The sequence below is a fragment of the Brachyistius frenatus genome, unplaced genomic scaffold (genome assembly GCF_029030835.1).
Source record: "Brachyistius frenatus isolate BFR_SWC_R1_liver_20210118 unplaced genomic scaffold, ASM2903083v1 Contig_4, whole genome shotgun sequence".
NCBI lineage: Eukaryota > Metazoa > Chordata > Actinopteri > Embiotocidae > Brachyistius > Brachyistius frenatus.
This window is the reverse complement of record NW_027210603.1, coordinates 8,043,370-8,057,664: the sequence shown is the minus strand read 5'-3', so window position 1 is coordinate 8,057,664 and position 14,295 is coordinate 8,043,370. Positions and strand designations below refer to the sequence as shown.

Genomic DNA, 14,295 nt, shown 5'->3' with positions numbered 1-14,295 from the left:
GATTGACAAAAATAACCTTCCTGGCAACACCTTGCATTATACTGTATAACATAAATAACATAAATAATCACTCACTTTCAGGTAACAGCTTGTTTAACAACTTTTTGTGTGCTAAAGTGAATATGTCCCTTCCAAAACATAAGAAAAGTGTATACAGTATCTGTCCAATCTGGTAAATATATTATTTTCCAGTATTAAAAAATACCCAGACTCAGTAAACATGTTTGCAACTTTTTTTTTTATAATTTTTTTTCATTTGCAGATTCTTTATGCTGTCTTACTTGTATTGCAACATTTATTTTCATATGACAAAATATGAGAACATTCCTTGTTATTTACAATTGTCAAATCACTAGCGGCAGATAAATCGTCAAGAGTCGTTCTACAGTCTAAGCAGGCCCGACTTTGGAGACTTCAGTCACTGACTGGGTTGTTGAGCTTTCCTCTTCACCTCCACCCATCCCCAGCATCATTAACATGCATGACCGGAACTGAAAGGGAAAAAAGAAATGATTAGTGAAATCGTCAAGCAACTAGCTCCTTGTCTTTCCCCATGTATCTTTGAGCATTTCAGCACCTCAAGTGGTTGTATTAAAGAAGTCACTATGGCTATTGCTTATCTAATTCTTCAAACAAAAGCACACCCCACCAGAAGCGACAGTGACCTTAATTTAGATTACACTCCTGGCAAATGAGATAAAGAACTCGTTAAACATGTTTAAATTAGGATTATGCATGAATTCAATAAGGAAGATCTGTTCCCTGCTATTTCATCTTCCTTCCTCTGTGGGTATATTTTTCTTGCTGCTCTTTTTTTGTTTGCCACTTCCGCTTTCCCACATTGTCAAGTCACAAAGTCGTAATCTTGTCAGATCTTTACTTGCCCAATGATCTTTCTGCACACGCTTTTGAGCCAATCAGTTTCGCGTCCCAGTTCTTTAAATATAATGTACTTATAACATAAAATGTGACACTCACGCACCCCTACACTGATCTGTGTGCCTGAGACAGACATAAGTACATGAGATAGTAAGACAGCACATATGGTGCCAACAGGTTGGTGGAGCTTCTTATCAGTGTCTCTCAACTGTTGTTCCACATGCTTCTTGGCAACAAAGTGCATCCTTTCCTAGGTTAGCTTTTCATCACAACATCTGAGTGACAGAAGCTTTTTTGACAATGAACCCACCTGCTTATTGAGGAGGATGTAGATCATAGGGTTGTAGACGGCAGAGGCCTTAGAGAAACAGGCGGGGATGGTCGCCATCCTCAGGTCAAACGATTGCCCACGGTTGTTGATGATCCAGAGAGCAAAGGAGGCATAAGGCACCCAGCACACCAGAAAGCCCAGCACCATGACGACTACCATCCTGGTCACCTCCCTCTCTGCTTTCTGGGTGGAGGCAGACTCAGCTTGGGCCTTCGCTGCCTGTTGACGCGGGGGTTCAGATCAAAGACATGCTAGTTTGGCGTTTGCATTGACTGCACATGTGAAAGGTGATAGAGCAGTTTAGCTTGTGCTTCGATCTTGGAAATCATACTTATTAGGGATATTTATTTATGAATGGTACAGCATTGCAAGTCAGACAGTCAGATTATGATAGATTTGACCTGTTAGATTTGTGCTTTATTAAACCATAAAATTGACTAAAATAATAATGTTTCTCAATCATGGTAAGATGTTTTTATTGTTACAAGCAAGGATTATTTCTTTTTTGAAAACCAAAGGAACTTTTAAGCAATAAATTTTCAATCTTAAATTTCATTTTGTGTTTAGTCTCACCATTTTCAGTGTAATGAGCAGCTGGGAGTAGCAGAAGACAATGGTGGTCAAGGGAACAGCAAAACAGAAGCAGAAGAGAAAGATCACATAGGACTCGTTGTTGTATTTGTTGTTTGTGGTGTACCAGTCTGGTCCACAGGAGCACTGCAGGCCCTCTGGGATATACCTGCAGGGTTGATCACAAACATGTTGAGCACACCTTGCAGCTTTGTACGGCAAACCAAATGTAAGTGTGTGCGTTTGGTACTGACCTGCTCCATCCGAACAGTGGAGGCGCTGAGGCAATCAGTGCAAACACCCAGGTGAATGCACAGCATGCTAAAGCGTGGTCGGGCTTGAAAACAAAGTTACCGAGTGGCTTGCAAATGACAAGCCATCTTTCAAAAGCTATCACAGCAAGAGACCACAGGCTCACCATACCTGGAATGACAGAGAAACAATTTCACTCCTTTTTCAATTCGCTATAAGTTAGACCAGTGAGAGGAAGTCAGGCTCAAATGGAATGTGTGTGTTTTATTTGCAACCTACAACTTGAACCTTACCTCCAAGTGTTGCCATAAAACCTTCCATCTTGCATGCCGTGGGACCAAAGATGAAATACCTGCATGTAAAGGAGCAGCAGGCAGTGAAGGCGCCCACACAGGATACAAGAAGGTTTGCAATGGCCAAGTTCACCAGGATGTAGTTGAGGTGGGACCGGAGCTTCTTGTATTGGATGGTACACGCAATGGTGAGGGCGTTGATGCCAGTACCAACCACAAAAACGAAGAACGTGAATGCTGCCATAGAGTAGAAGACGCCCAAACTCCCCAAGTGGTCCTGAGGAACCAGGAAAGGGCTAAGTGTTGTAATGTTGTTAGTATCCAGGACGACTGGAATCCAGAAGTCTTCTGGCAGCTCCATACCACGAGTAGACCTCATTTAGCTTTTTCTGAAAAACTGTTTTCCTTACTTATGGTGTAGTCAAACTAGACGTCACAAGCAATGTATCAAATGATGAAAATAAAGAATAAAGTTTGAAGAAGCAGACACTGCAATGTCAGGATCTCTTCTGTCTCTCTCTATCGCTCTTGATGTGTATTGATGTTTATAAAGGGCCCAGGATAAAACTTATCCCAATTTGAAGTTAATCAATTATATAACTGACTAATTCATTGGCTGATTAGTTAGTTGTTGTAAGTCATTAAGTCGTTTATATAATGTCACCTCTGTGTTTTTGCTTTGTGGTGCCAAAGATGTAGGAGGCTGGAGGTTTTCCGATCTCTCAGGCATCTCTGATTACAGCTTGTGTGAAGGATGTAGGACAACTTCTGCTGCTTTTTGACCAAAATCACTCAGTAGTGCGAATTTATTTAAACTGCCACGGGAAAAACCCTTGTGTCTGCTAATGATTGGGATACATGTGTTCATGCTTATCTGATTATTGCTTAAGAGATAAAGTTTATCTTTATAAGAGGTTATTGTTTAAGGTAAGTAAGACAATGATATAAATTATGAATATGCTGAAAGTTGTCCACAACTTCCAAATTCCAACATTTAGGTCTTTTTTTGAACAATTGTCTACAGTTTGAATTAAGGAGCAGAAACAAGCATGCAGGTACCTTTTTTGATATGGACATGACATCAAAACTTGGATAAACATGTTAATCCCACTTTCTTAAAGACGTTCTCAGCAGGTATTTGCTTCTAATCTGGTTTCAAATAACATTATGTCTGAAGCAAAGTAGAGAGTAATCCACTCTGCTGGTTTAACTCAAGCTTTGTGTCACCTTTTTGGCATTTTGCCTTCTTCACTGACGTTAAGGGATTAAAGCTGATACTGAAACTGCAGAAGTTGCTGTCTGTAAGTCTGTCATTCCAGCCACCCAATGGGGACGACCATGTATGCATTATCCTATCAGAGCAGAATAATGAGAGCAATATGTTTATTATTGTATTTATTTATTCTTTTTTTCTTTTTTCAAGTTTGCAGTGCAAATAATAGTAGTATAATTCAGTAACTATGCAATTTGTTGCTCAAAACATCATCATGTGTACAAATTTATAATGCACAAATGATCAGTAATCATAATTACAGGCCAGATAGCATCAATTTATAATTTTTCTATATACTTGAGTTGTTGTTTGCTTTCTGGTTCTAATTAGCCACATTAACTTTATTATTATCCTGTTTCTAAGAATTGTTTATACCTATTTGTGTTTAGCTCAAAAAAGGAAGTAGCTCAAGCTAGGTTATTGTTTCGATGTAAGGGCATTTTTTTGTTTATATCTATCTATTGTTGTGGTCTATCAATTATAAATCATGAGCTTGACAATAGGAATAATGCTAAAATGTGAGGTTAATGCTGTTCTTTTTATTTTTTAATTTTTTTTTTTTTTTATTGTACTCTATTAATCCCCGAGGGGAAATTATTTCGCTACAGCAGCATCCCGAGCATTTTGTGCCTTCCTATCACTGTTTTGGGTTTTCAGAGTGACAGGACGTCCAACAGACCTGTTTATTGGGTAGAACGTAGATAACTGGGTTGTAGAAATCAGAGGACTTGGAAAAGACGGATGCGATAGAAGCAAATCCTTGGTCAAAAGGTTGTCCACGGTTGTTGATAATGCAGAGAGCAATGGAGGAATGAGGCAATCAGCACACCATGAACTCCATCACCATGACGACCATCATCCTGGTCACCTCCCTTTCTGACTCCTGGGTAGAGGCAGACTCAACTTGGGCCTTTGCTGCCTGACTCGCATAACTTCTGCATTTCCGATGGGTCTATCTGTTGCGTCACACAGGAGACGCTTTTAAGTTTTACATTTTGTGATTGTAACTGACGAAATTATTGTTTATGTCTCAAGTTCAGCTGATATTTAAAACATCCTTTCCCTACGGAGCAGCATTTTACATTCATTAAACAAAATAAAATGCTTTCTATTTTAATTTTTGCTTTACAATAAACATCTGCATATAGCACAGGGTAATGGTGGTGAAGGGGACGGCAAAGCAGAAACAGAAGAGAAACATCACATAAGATTAATTGTTGTATTTTTTTTTTGTGTGGTGTACCAGTCCACAGGAGTACTGCATTTGGGTGATCACAAACACGCTGAGTATAAATTGCAGCTTTGCATCCTGACCAAATGTAAACGTGTGTGTACTGACCTTCTTCATCCGAACAGTGGAGGCAAGAGACCACAGGCATGGTGAGCCTGTGGTCTCTTGCTTTGATAGCATTTGAAAGATGCCAGGAACCATATCATTTAGAATTGATTACATTAGCGTCTTGATACTCAAGTATCATTGATCTTTACACGTACATCTCCAAATTCATTTTACCTCTAAGTGTTGCCAAAAAACATTCAATCTTGCATGCCAGGGGTCCAAAAATGTCATATTTGTATGAGAAGTAGCAACAAGCAGTGAAGGAGTCCAGACAGGACAAAATAAAGTTCACCATGGTCAAGTTCACCAGGATGTATTCGAGGTGGAATCAGAGCTTCTTGTGCTGGACACTGCATGCAATGGTAAGTGTAATGATGAAAGTGTCCATAGTAGATACAAAAAACCGTGCAGTGGCCATAGCATAGAAGGTCCCTGAGTTTGCTGGATGGTCCTGGGGGAACAGGGAGGGACTGATGAGTGTAATGTCTGTATCTAAAAGGACAGGGATCCAGAAATCCTCCTGAAGCTCTGTGACACACCGGGCTTCATTTTTCCAAGCATTTCAACAAAAGAAATCTAAAATAAATGTTCAAGTGATCGTCACCTCAGAGTCTTTTGCAGGTGCAATGAAATAGAGTTAGCAGTAAATTAATAGGCCTGTCTGATTTTATTTATTAAATGGTTAATTAATTGATTCCGGCCAACTTTGATCAATCAGATTACACTGCAACAGGAAGCAATGCCACATCAAACTGGTATACAAAAAAAACAAATGTCATGTGGTTTTAGGGTATCTGCCAATTTCTGCTCCTATCTCAGCACTGAGACAATGTTTCAAGTCAAAATAGATGATGCACAGCACACTGAGACACACACACACGCACACACATGCACATACCCAGACAAATTATGTAGATGTTCTGAAATAAACATGTATGCACCAATAAGCAGTTTAGTTGAGTTTTGACTCTCAGTGGTTCAGTTGGCGCCAATAAAGGCGGAAGGACACAGTGTTGGCATTAGCAAATCCAGTCATCAACGCTATTACGACTGCTAATCACATTCAATCTGTCGTCCGTTGTCCTCCTTCTTTGTCGTATCAGGATCAAGAAAGGATTACACCATGTGTGGATCTCCGCACAAAGCAGAGCATTTTTCCACATCACAATCAAACATTGCAGCATGTTACTGTGTTGAAGGTCTGTGACCTTCAATAAACAGGTGGATACTGACAAATATCAAATCAGCCAAAGGAGATGAAGAAGATCATCATCTGTTGAAACTAGGACTCAATAAAAAAACACAAATATGAAAGTGGGTCCTACTATATAACTTTAGGTCTGCACTTCCTGTTTGTAAAATGTATAAAGCTCTGCAGTTTGTGGACACAAACGTGTTTTTTGTTTTCAACAAAATTTCTTACTGTGTACGGCCAGTGTTTCAGCACTGCCAAAGGACTGTGTGGGTCAAACATCTAAACCGGGCAGGGAATACGACAGGTGTACAAGGAATTTGTCCAGATGGCCTCAGCTGAAATTAAGGTCAGACACATGGTGCAGTACATATAGAAGATTTCCTGCTCGAACAGAGTTCATTCATACTCTTGTATCTTTGTACAACGGTCATAAAAAAGAAAATCAATATATTTAAATAAATATAATTTGTGTTTAGTATTAGTGCCAATATTATTATCATTGATGTTGACCGTCATTACAGTGTTGAACTATGCTATGTAAGCACCCATGCACATGGCCTGAGCAGTGGTCACATATAGTCACAGGAGCAAGAATGGCAGCACCCAGCCTTCTGACATCTTTGTTCAGCCTTCAGCCTCCTCTAAGTGAAATTTTACATCTTCTTCCTGTAAAAGAGTGGACAAGCAGAACATACTAACTATGTGTCACTGAATGGGTACTTAATACCTGGTTGTGTTACTCTCAGTGACAAGCCTGCAGGACAGAGTGTGGTAAGTCTACTTAATAAAGTTTACTGAGTGCTTTACGCTGCCACACATCATAACTAGTTCAGTCTCAGGCCCCTGAAAGGAGTGCAGCTTTCTCTCATGATGTAGGGAAAGCGAAAACATGTGTCCTAGGTCTGAGTGTCTTCCCAGTTCACTGGGCAAGCTTCGAAACTGCTGCCATCTCATTAGGCAGTTAATTTTGGTCAATTAGCCTCTGCCACCGACAATACAACAACCTGAGGCTCCTCCATGATATAAAGCTGTGCACATGATGCTTCAGGCTTATGCAATCCAGATCTGTTCAGCATTCACCATTGCCTCCAGCCTGTTCCTCTCAAAAAGGAACAAAAGAGGGGTTCAGAATTATTAAATCCAATTCTGTGGCAGCAATGCCCTTTTGTCCCATGGATGCTCACAATGCCACCAGCATGGCTGGAGTAATTTTACCCACTCCAACCTCTGTCTCCCTTCCAAATTCAGAGAGCATGAACAAAAAGGAGTTAAGGTCAATGAGAAAATAATTTTCCCCAAATATATTTTAGTTTCTAACTTTTTTTGACACGCTAGTAATTCCATTTCACTGTTTTTTTAGACTCATATATTTCCATGCCATTGTTGCTTGTGTGATTGAAAGTAGATACAGCAGTCAACAAAGAATGTCAATGACCCATGTCATGTACCCCACCCTGAACCTATGGATCATATTAGATCATCTCCATCAGCACATTGGAGCCTCAGCACTCAGTTGCTGTGGAACTGTCGATGTTCAAATACCTGATTCTTCTTGTAGGAGCTCTCATCCATGTAGGATTCAAAATTGAGATTAAAGATTTAATTCTTGACCCTGTATGCACAATGGCCTCACCCCAAGCATCAACGTAGCCTCTGTAACTTTTTATCTCATCACATGATCTTCACTTGGTCATTTGTGTTTTATCCCTGTTTCCACTAATAGATCTGTTAATATTTACTATCTGAGATGTGTCCCCCTGTTTCTGACACAAACTGCCTTGCGGTTGCCTCAGCCAAGTAGTCAAGTTGCAGTTTACATCCATGCCCAGACTCATATGATATATGTTGTGAGACTTTGTAGGAATCCTGATCTATACAATCACAACAGCTTCGAGATTGAGACCCATAATTACTGACACCAATTTAGTTATAGTGTTATAGATGGTATTACATTTAGTCAGAGTTATGATGTAAATAATGGCCATTTGCAAAAAATTATGATGTCCTTTGACATTTTGGATATAAAATTGTATCATTTTACCATCCTTTTTGTGAAATTTTGTCAGTAATTGCTGCATGAATTTTGTGAGATAACTTTGACCTTTGGCCACCAAACTCTAATTATATCATCTTTGAGTCCAAGTGAATGCTTGTGCCACATTGGAAGAAATTCCCTTGAGGCATTCCTTAGATATTGCTTTCATGATAGGGGATAGATGTGAGGTCACAGTGACCTTGAAGTTTCACCCTTGGCCCCCAAAATGTAATTAGTTTATCCTTGAGTCTGAGTGAACATTTGTGCCAAGTTTGAATAATTTCCCTCAAGACATTTTTGACAGATCGTGTTCACAAGAACTGGACGGACGGCCAACCTGAAAACATAACTCCTTCGACTATGACTGTCAGCGGCGCGGAGCCATAAAGACACTCTATATTAATTTCTGTTAATGATTTATGGCCTGCTATTACACCATTTTTATAATAACAGTACATTTATTAAACTTCTTTAAACATCGCATAAAAACACGCATACATATACACACACACACACACACACACACACACACACACACACACACACACACACACACACACACACACCACACACATGCCACACACTCACATTTGCACACATGCACACATGCACAACACACACAGACACACACACACACACACACACACACACACACACACACACACACACACACACATACAAGTTCAAAACTCCACGTGTGCAGCTGTCCTAACTTGCCTTTTGCTGTTCGTTTCCCGACACGGGAACACAACAAAAACAAACAAACACAACCATGCACACACACACACACACACACACACACACACACACATACACGCCACACATATGCCACACACTCACATTTGCACACATGCACACATGCACAAACGCACAGACACACAGACACACACACACACACACACACACACACACACACGCACACACACACACACACACACACACACACACACACACACACACACACACACACACACGTTCAAAGCTCCACGTGTGCAGCTTTCCTAACTTGTCCTTTGATATTCATTTCCAAACATGGGAACACAACAAAAACAAACACACACACACACACACGGACACGCACACACACACACACACACACACACACACACACACACACACACACACACACACACACACACACACACACACACACACACACACACACACACACACACACACACACACACACACACACACACACACACACGTTCAAAGCTCCACATGTGTGCAGCTGTCCTAACGAGTCCTTTGCTTTCCCTTTCCAACATGGGAACACAACAAAAACAAACTCACTCACACACACACACACACACACACACACACACACACACACACACACACACACACACACACACACACACACACACACACACACGCGAGGTGTGTGGAAAATTAGTTGTGTTGAGTTGGAATGACGTTGACTAACAAAATGTACCACAGAATTGGGTGATAATTTATGTGCTTCTTTTTTACTCAAAAATGAATTATAATTTCAGAAGAAATGAGCTCTAATGACCAAAAATTATAAAAAGCGTAAAACCAGTGTCAGTGAGTTGGAATGAAGTTGGCTGACAAGATTTGACAAAAAATGTTGTGATGAATTTTCCATTATGCCTTACAAGCACTAAAACTCAGACCAGGTCAGTTTTGACAACAGGAGGACAACAGGTGTGACTATTTGCTGCCATCGGAAAATCTGAAATAGTTTCAAAAAACAATTCTGACTAAAATATGACAGACACCAGTCTGTGATAACGCAGCTCTCGTATATTGTCCGCGAAGATAACAGGAAGGTTAAGGTCACTGTTTTAATGTTTCAGCAGGTTAATGAAGCTTTGTGTGCAAGCTTAACAGCTTGACGTCAGAAGCGATTAGAATCATTGCCATTCACAATAGGAGAGGAAGAAAACAAAGGCTTACGACCGCATTAGGATGTGACTTTGTTCTTATATTATGATCACATTGGTTCTCTGATTCTCTTTTTTCTCTAATTCGAGCCAATGGGGTAGTTGAGTCACCCCTTGTTTCTTGACAACTACAGACAAAATTGGTCATGTGACCACAACATTTTGAAGAGTCATCCATTTTACCCTGCGATGGAAACCAGCCTATGGAATATGTGGTGAATACATTTGAGTTCAAAAACATTTTTTGCGATTCAAAGTGATTTTTGTATATTCAAAGAATCATGATTCTATTTTCTGAACAATAAGAGACAAGTTTTAAAACTCTCATGTTTTTGCTTTAATAAGTTCCAATATGAGGCTATAATGTTGGCATTATATGAACTCTAAACCACTGGATGATACAAGTTTGTTAAAATGCAGGAGAGAGGTAATTTGAACCAAAGAGCCTGACAGTTCTGCTATTTATGAATTATATCATTTGATGACCTCACTCAGTACTATCTACAAAATCAGATATACAGAGGGAATGGGGGTGACTGTCAACTGTTTGTCACACTATATATAAGCTGAACTACGGATGAGAGACTTCGAGCAATGCTGGACATCTTTTTTGAGTGTACATGTATTTGCCCCTTCTTGCAAGAATAAATGTCCGATATGTTTGATTTTGAATACAACCTCTGAGTAATTTTTCTAACATCATTAAAGCATTATTAAAGTAACGTATTGATTATACACTGCATTCTTCCATAGTATCACCAACATGATGTGGCATTTTGAATTTTAGACCCAAACCCGTCTTCTATAAACAGAAGACAGACAGGGCTGAAACTCCACAAGTGCTACTGCGCGCAGGTGTAACTGTCAATTCCCTTTTCATCTGTACATTACCAGCTATTTCAGTATGCACAAATGTGCTTCTATTGACCTTCCTTTGCTTTGATACAGCATAATGTGATGTGGAAATGTTCAGTTTTACTTCAACATAATTAGTAGTACAGTTTAGCCCCATGTGGCTCAACTTATCCTCAGCTTCAGGGGAAAAGATGAGCCAAGAAAACATCTTTTGGTATTTTAGATCCAAAGTGATTATTTTCCAGTGACTGTCATTGGCTCATTTTAAAGATGTCCTAAGTAAAAACTGTCTTAAATTACCACACTGTCCTCTACATATTCCCAATGGCAGCTGTGCGGCCTCCAAAATCACCTCTGTCACCACTCAAAAGATAAGTGGCTTGTAATTTTGCTACAAATATAACATTCGGCACACATTTTTTGAGACCAATACAGATAATCGCCATTGTTTAAGAAGAGTGTACAGCCGATGTGCCATTTGTAATGCTATGATTTTTTTTAAAAAATACATTTAGTTGTTTAGACTTTTGATTTTACAATCATCTTTGGTTGCTTTCTTTTCTTTTCAATTAAAACAAAGTGAAGGCTCTTGAACCTGAACAAGACACTCAGATCTGCCATGAAGGATAAGTGGGAAAGCACACCTTCTCGTAAACATCCTTCTGCCATAATCCTTGAACCATGTCGCTGGTGTGGCTTTTCATCGTGATCTCTTGAGGCTTTCAGTGTTTATTTCTCCAGTTGCTTCCTAAGACTCTTACTGTGTAAACCAATACTGGCAGCTCAGAGCGGTACGGAAGATCAATGTGTTTGTCTGAGCTCCACGACCCTCTTAACCTTCTTTTGTGCTTGCTGGCAGCGGGTTAACACACATGTGCATGACCGATTATGTGACTAAGCCGTGACAGTACGATAAACTTGAGGTTGTTTTGTCAAATGAGTGGGAGGGATGGAGCAGCATGTAAGTGTAGATTTTTTTTCCAAATAAATCAAACCAACATAACAAGCACATCAAATTCCTCCATTTTCCTGGGTAGTTTGCTGTCATCTAAAAACGTTTCAGACCCAGGCACCTGCTATCTGTGGCCAATCAGGGAGATCCTTGGAATCTGTATCTACTTTGACTGCAGCACTCTTTCCTCATTTAGAATTACATTGGCCTTAACTGTACTTTCACAGAAACACTAATTAAAGTACCTCCTCAAGAGGCATAATCAGAACATACAAATTGTTAGTGAAATTGATAAAGAAAGAAATATCTCCCTCTTTAAACTGATCAATATTGAAGCAGAAAAACAAACAAAAGCAAAAAAACATCACAGACAACTCAAATAGAAAGGGGAAGTCCAGGCAGGTTAGGAGACTAATGGCTGCTATGGAAAACCTGCGTGAGCAAATAGAACAGACACAAGTTACCAAGAATTTCCCAAATCATCTCATCTTAACAATGATCAAATGAGCAAGAGGAATGTGCACCCTCCTCTCAGCATACTGGTGAATTAAGCCAAAGAAATGACATATTGACAATGGAGAAAGTCAGCTCCAAAGTTATGCAGTATAGAATGCAGTGCATGTATGCAAATTACAACAAAAATAAAAAAGAATCTTGCTTTTGTGGCCATGTTTGATTTAAATCTAGAGTTGTTAATGTTAGGCAATTGATAAAAATGAGAAGAACACTATCGCTCATCATTATTCACCATGACAGCAGCCCTGAGTCCACCATTCATTTGGTTATAAGTAAAACATAATAGGTTTTGACTTTACAAACAAGGAAATATGGAGTCTTTTGGTATCACCACTCTTCTCTTCTCTTCTCTTCTCTTTCTTTATTTCATGTTCTTGTCTTTATCCGATCATTATTGTGATAACATCCCTAATGAGTGTCCGAACTGTCTGACCGTATCTTCTACGACATACTTCCTTTCCTGCAGCACGCATGACAAGCATGCTGACATGTGTCTACCATCTTACTTTTACATTTCTTCACTTCTTCAATGAAAAAAACGTTTGGGACAAACTATATCAATATAACTGAACATTTTGCAGAGGGTTAAGTAAATGATCTCAATTGATCTGGTGACAAAACCTCATTTCTAACATGTGTTCATGCCGACTCTGTCAAGAGGAGACTAAATCTCTTTGTGGTACAGTGGTATTCAAATTTGTTCTCTTCCTTTTTCTTTTCCTTTTCTGTGTTGTCATTTCTGCCAATGTCTACTGCTGGGATGTGATTAAATGAGAAACACAAAGGAAAGATGTTAATTGAATACAAAGGAGTACAACACATAGAACACATAATAATGAAGGTTCAACTGAAGGAAAAGTGCTTTTAAACATGTGATGTCATGTTGTAGATGCACATAAAAATATATTCAAACACAAAAGAGTTTACATTTTGTAATGACATAAAATGATGTGAAAAGTTCAATGTGTGTGCTTTTCCTTTATTGGCCATGTGGGAGCTAAAGGTGCAACAAGCAGCTCAACTTCTGATGAAATATAAGTGGTGTCTGAAATTGTGCTGGAATCCTTTCATCATTCAGTCAATGTATATTTAATTGTTGAAGGCTGTGTGATACTGCAAAAATAAAATGTATGATTGTTATTGATACAAGGACTGCAGTGATCTCATATAATTCCCAGCATAGCTCAGCCGGCCTTCTACCAGGACAGGTTTAATCAGACAGAAAAAGTGAAAACAACTGTGGGCCTTCCAGTTCTCATTTGGACTCTTTAATCCATGACTTGCAATTTTGTTGATGTTGTTTTCACTTATGGACAGCACACTGACACACTTATAAAATATGTAAACGATGAGAATCAAAAACTCATTGTTTCCACCTGTCATATTTGTACATAACTTGCTCATTGTAAACTATACACCGCAAACTATATAAACAATGCAAGTCTGCCCTCTAACGGAGGAAAAATATATTGCAACAAAGGGCAATACTTTTTCTGAACAATAGCTATTAACACGACGCAGACAGATATTACAGATACAGAAGTTAATTTTCTTTGTAATAATTAGATGGCTCACATCTAGTATAACACCCATAAAGATATGATTTTTATTTTTATTTTTATTTTTTAATTAAAAAAAAAAAATTGTCATACAAAGAGTACAATTGTTGAGGGAGAAAAGGTTCCTCTGAAGCCTCAAATACTAAAACTATGGCGTAGTTACTAGCGTACACTTAGGTCACACAACTCAGACAAATGCTAACAATGTTTTATAAAACAGGCTGATAAAGAAAAAGAAACAAAAATCCACGTGAGCAAACAGGATTTTCTATATGTGCAGAAATGTCTTTTTTTTTTTTACATCGCATTAGATAGACCCTGCCCCATTATGCTCCATAT

At 39.1% G+C, this 14,295-nt stretch overlaps 1 protein-coding gene across 1 annotated transcript; it reads right to left on the bottom strand.

Moving 5' to 3' along the window:
- Positions 1-389: 389 nt before the first annotated feature.
- On the bottom strand, positions 390-2,704 carry LOC138630086 (blue-sensitive opsin-like). The gene is made up of 5 exons (XM_069714200.1): positions 2,326-2,704; positions 2,035-2,203; positions 1,784-1,949; positions 1,190-1,429; positions 390-491 (listed from the first exon to the last, which is right to left on the bottom strand). Exons 1-5 carry the CDS (start codon positions 2,702-2,704, stop codon positions 390-392), a joined length of 1,056 nt encoding a protein of 351 aa, XP_069570301.1.
- Between the last annotated feature and the right edge of the window lie 11,591 nt (positions 2,705-14,295).

Coding starts and splice junctions, on each gene's coding strand:
- LOC138630086 (XM_069714200.1), bottom strand. CDS start 2,704: ATGAGGTCTACTCGTGGTATGGAGCTGCCAGAAGACTTCTGGATTCCA. Junction 1,950..2,034: donor CCACTGTTCGGATGGAGCAG/GTCAGTACCAAA, acceptor TCAACCCTGCAG/GTATATCCCAGAGGGCCTGC. Junction 492..1,189: donor ACATCCTCCTCAATAAGCAG/GTGGGTTCATTG, acceptor TTTCCCTTTCAG/TTCCGGTCATGCATGTTAAT.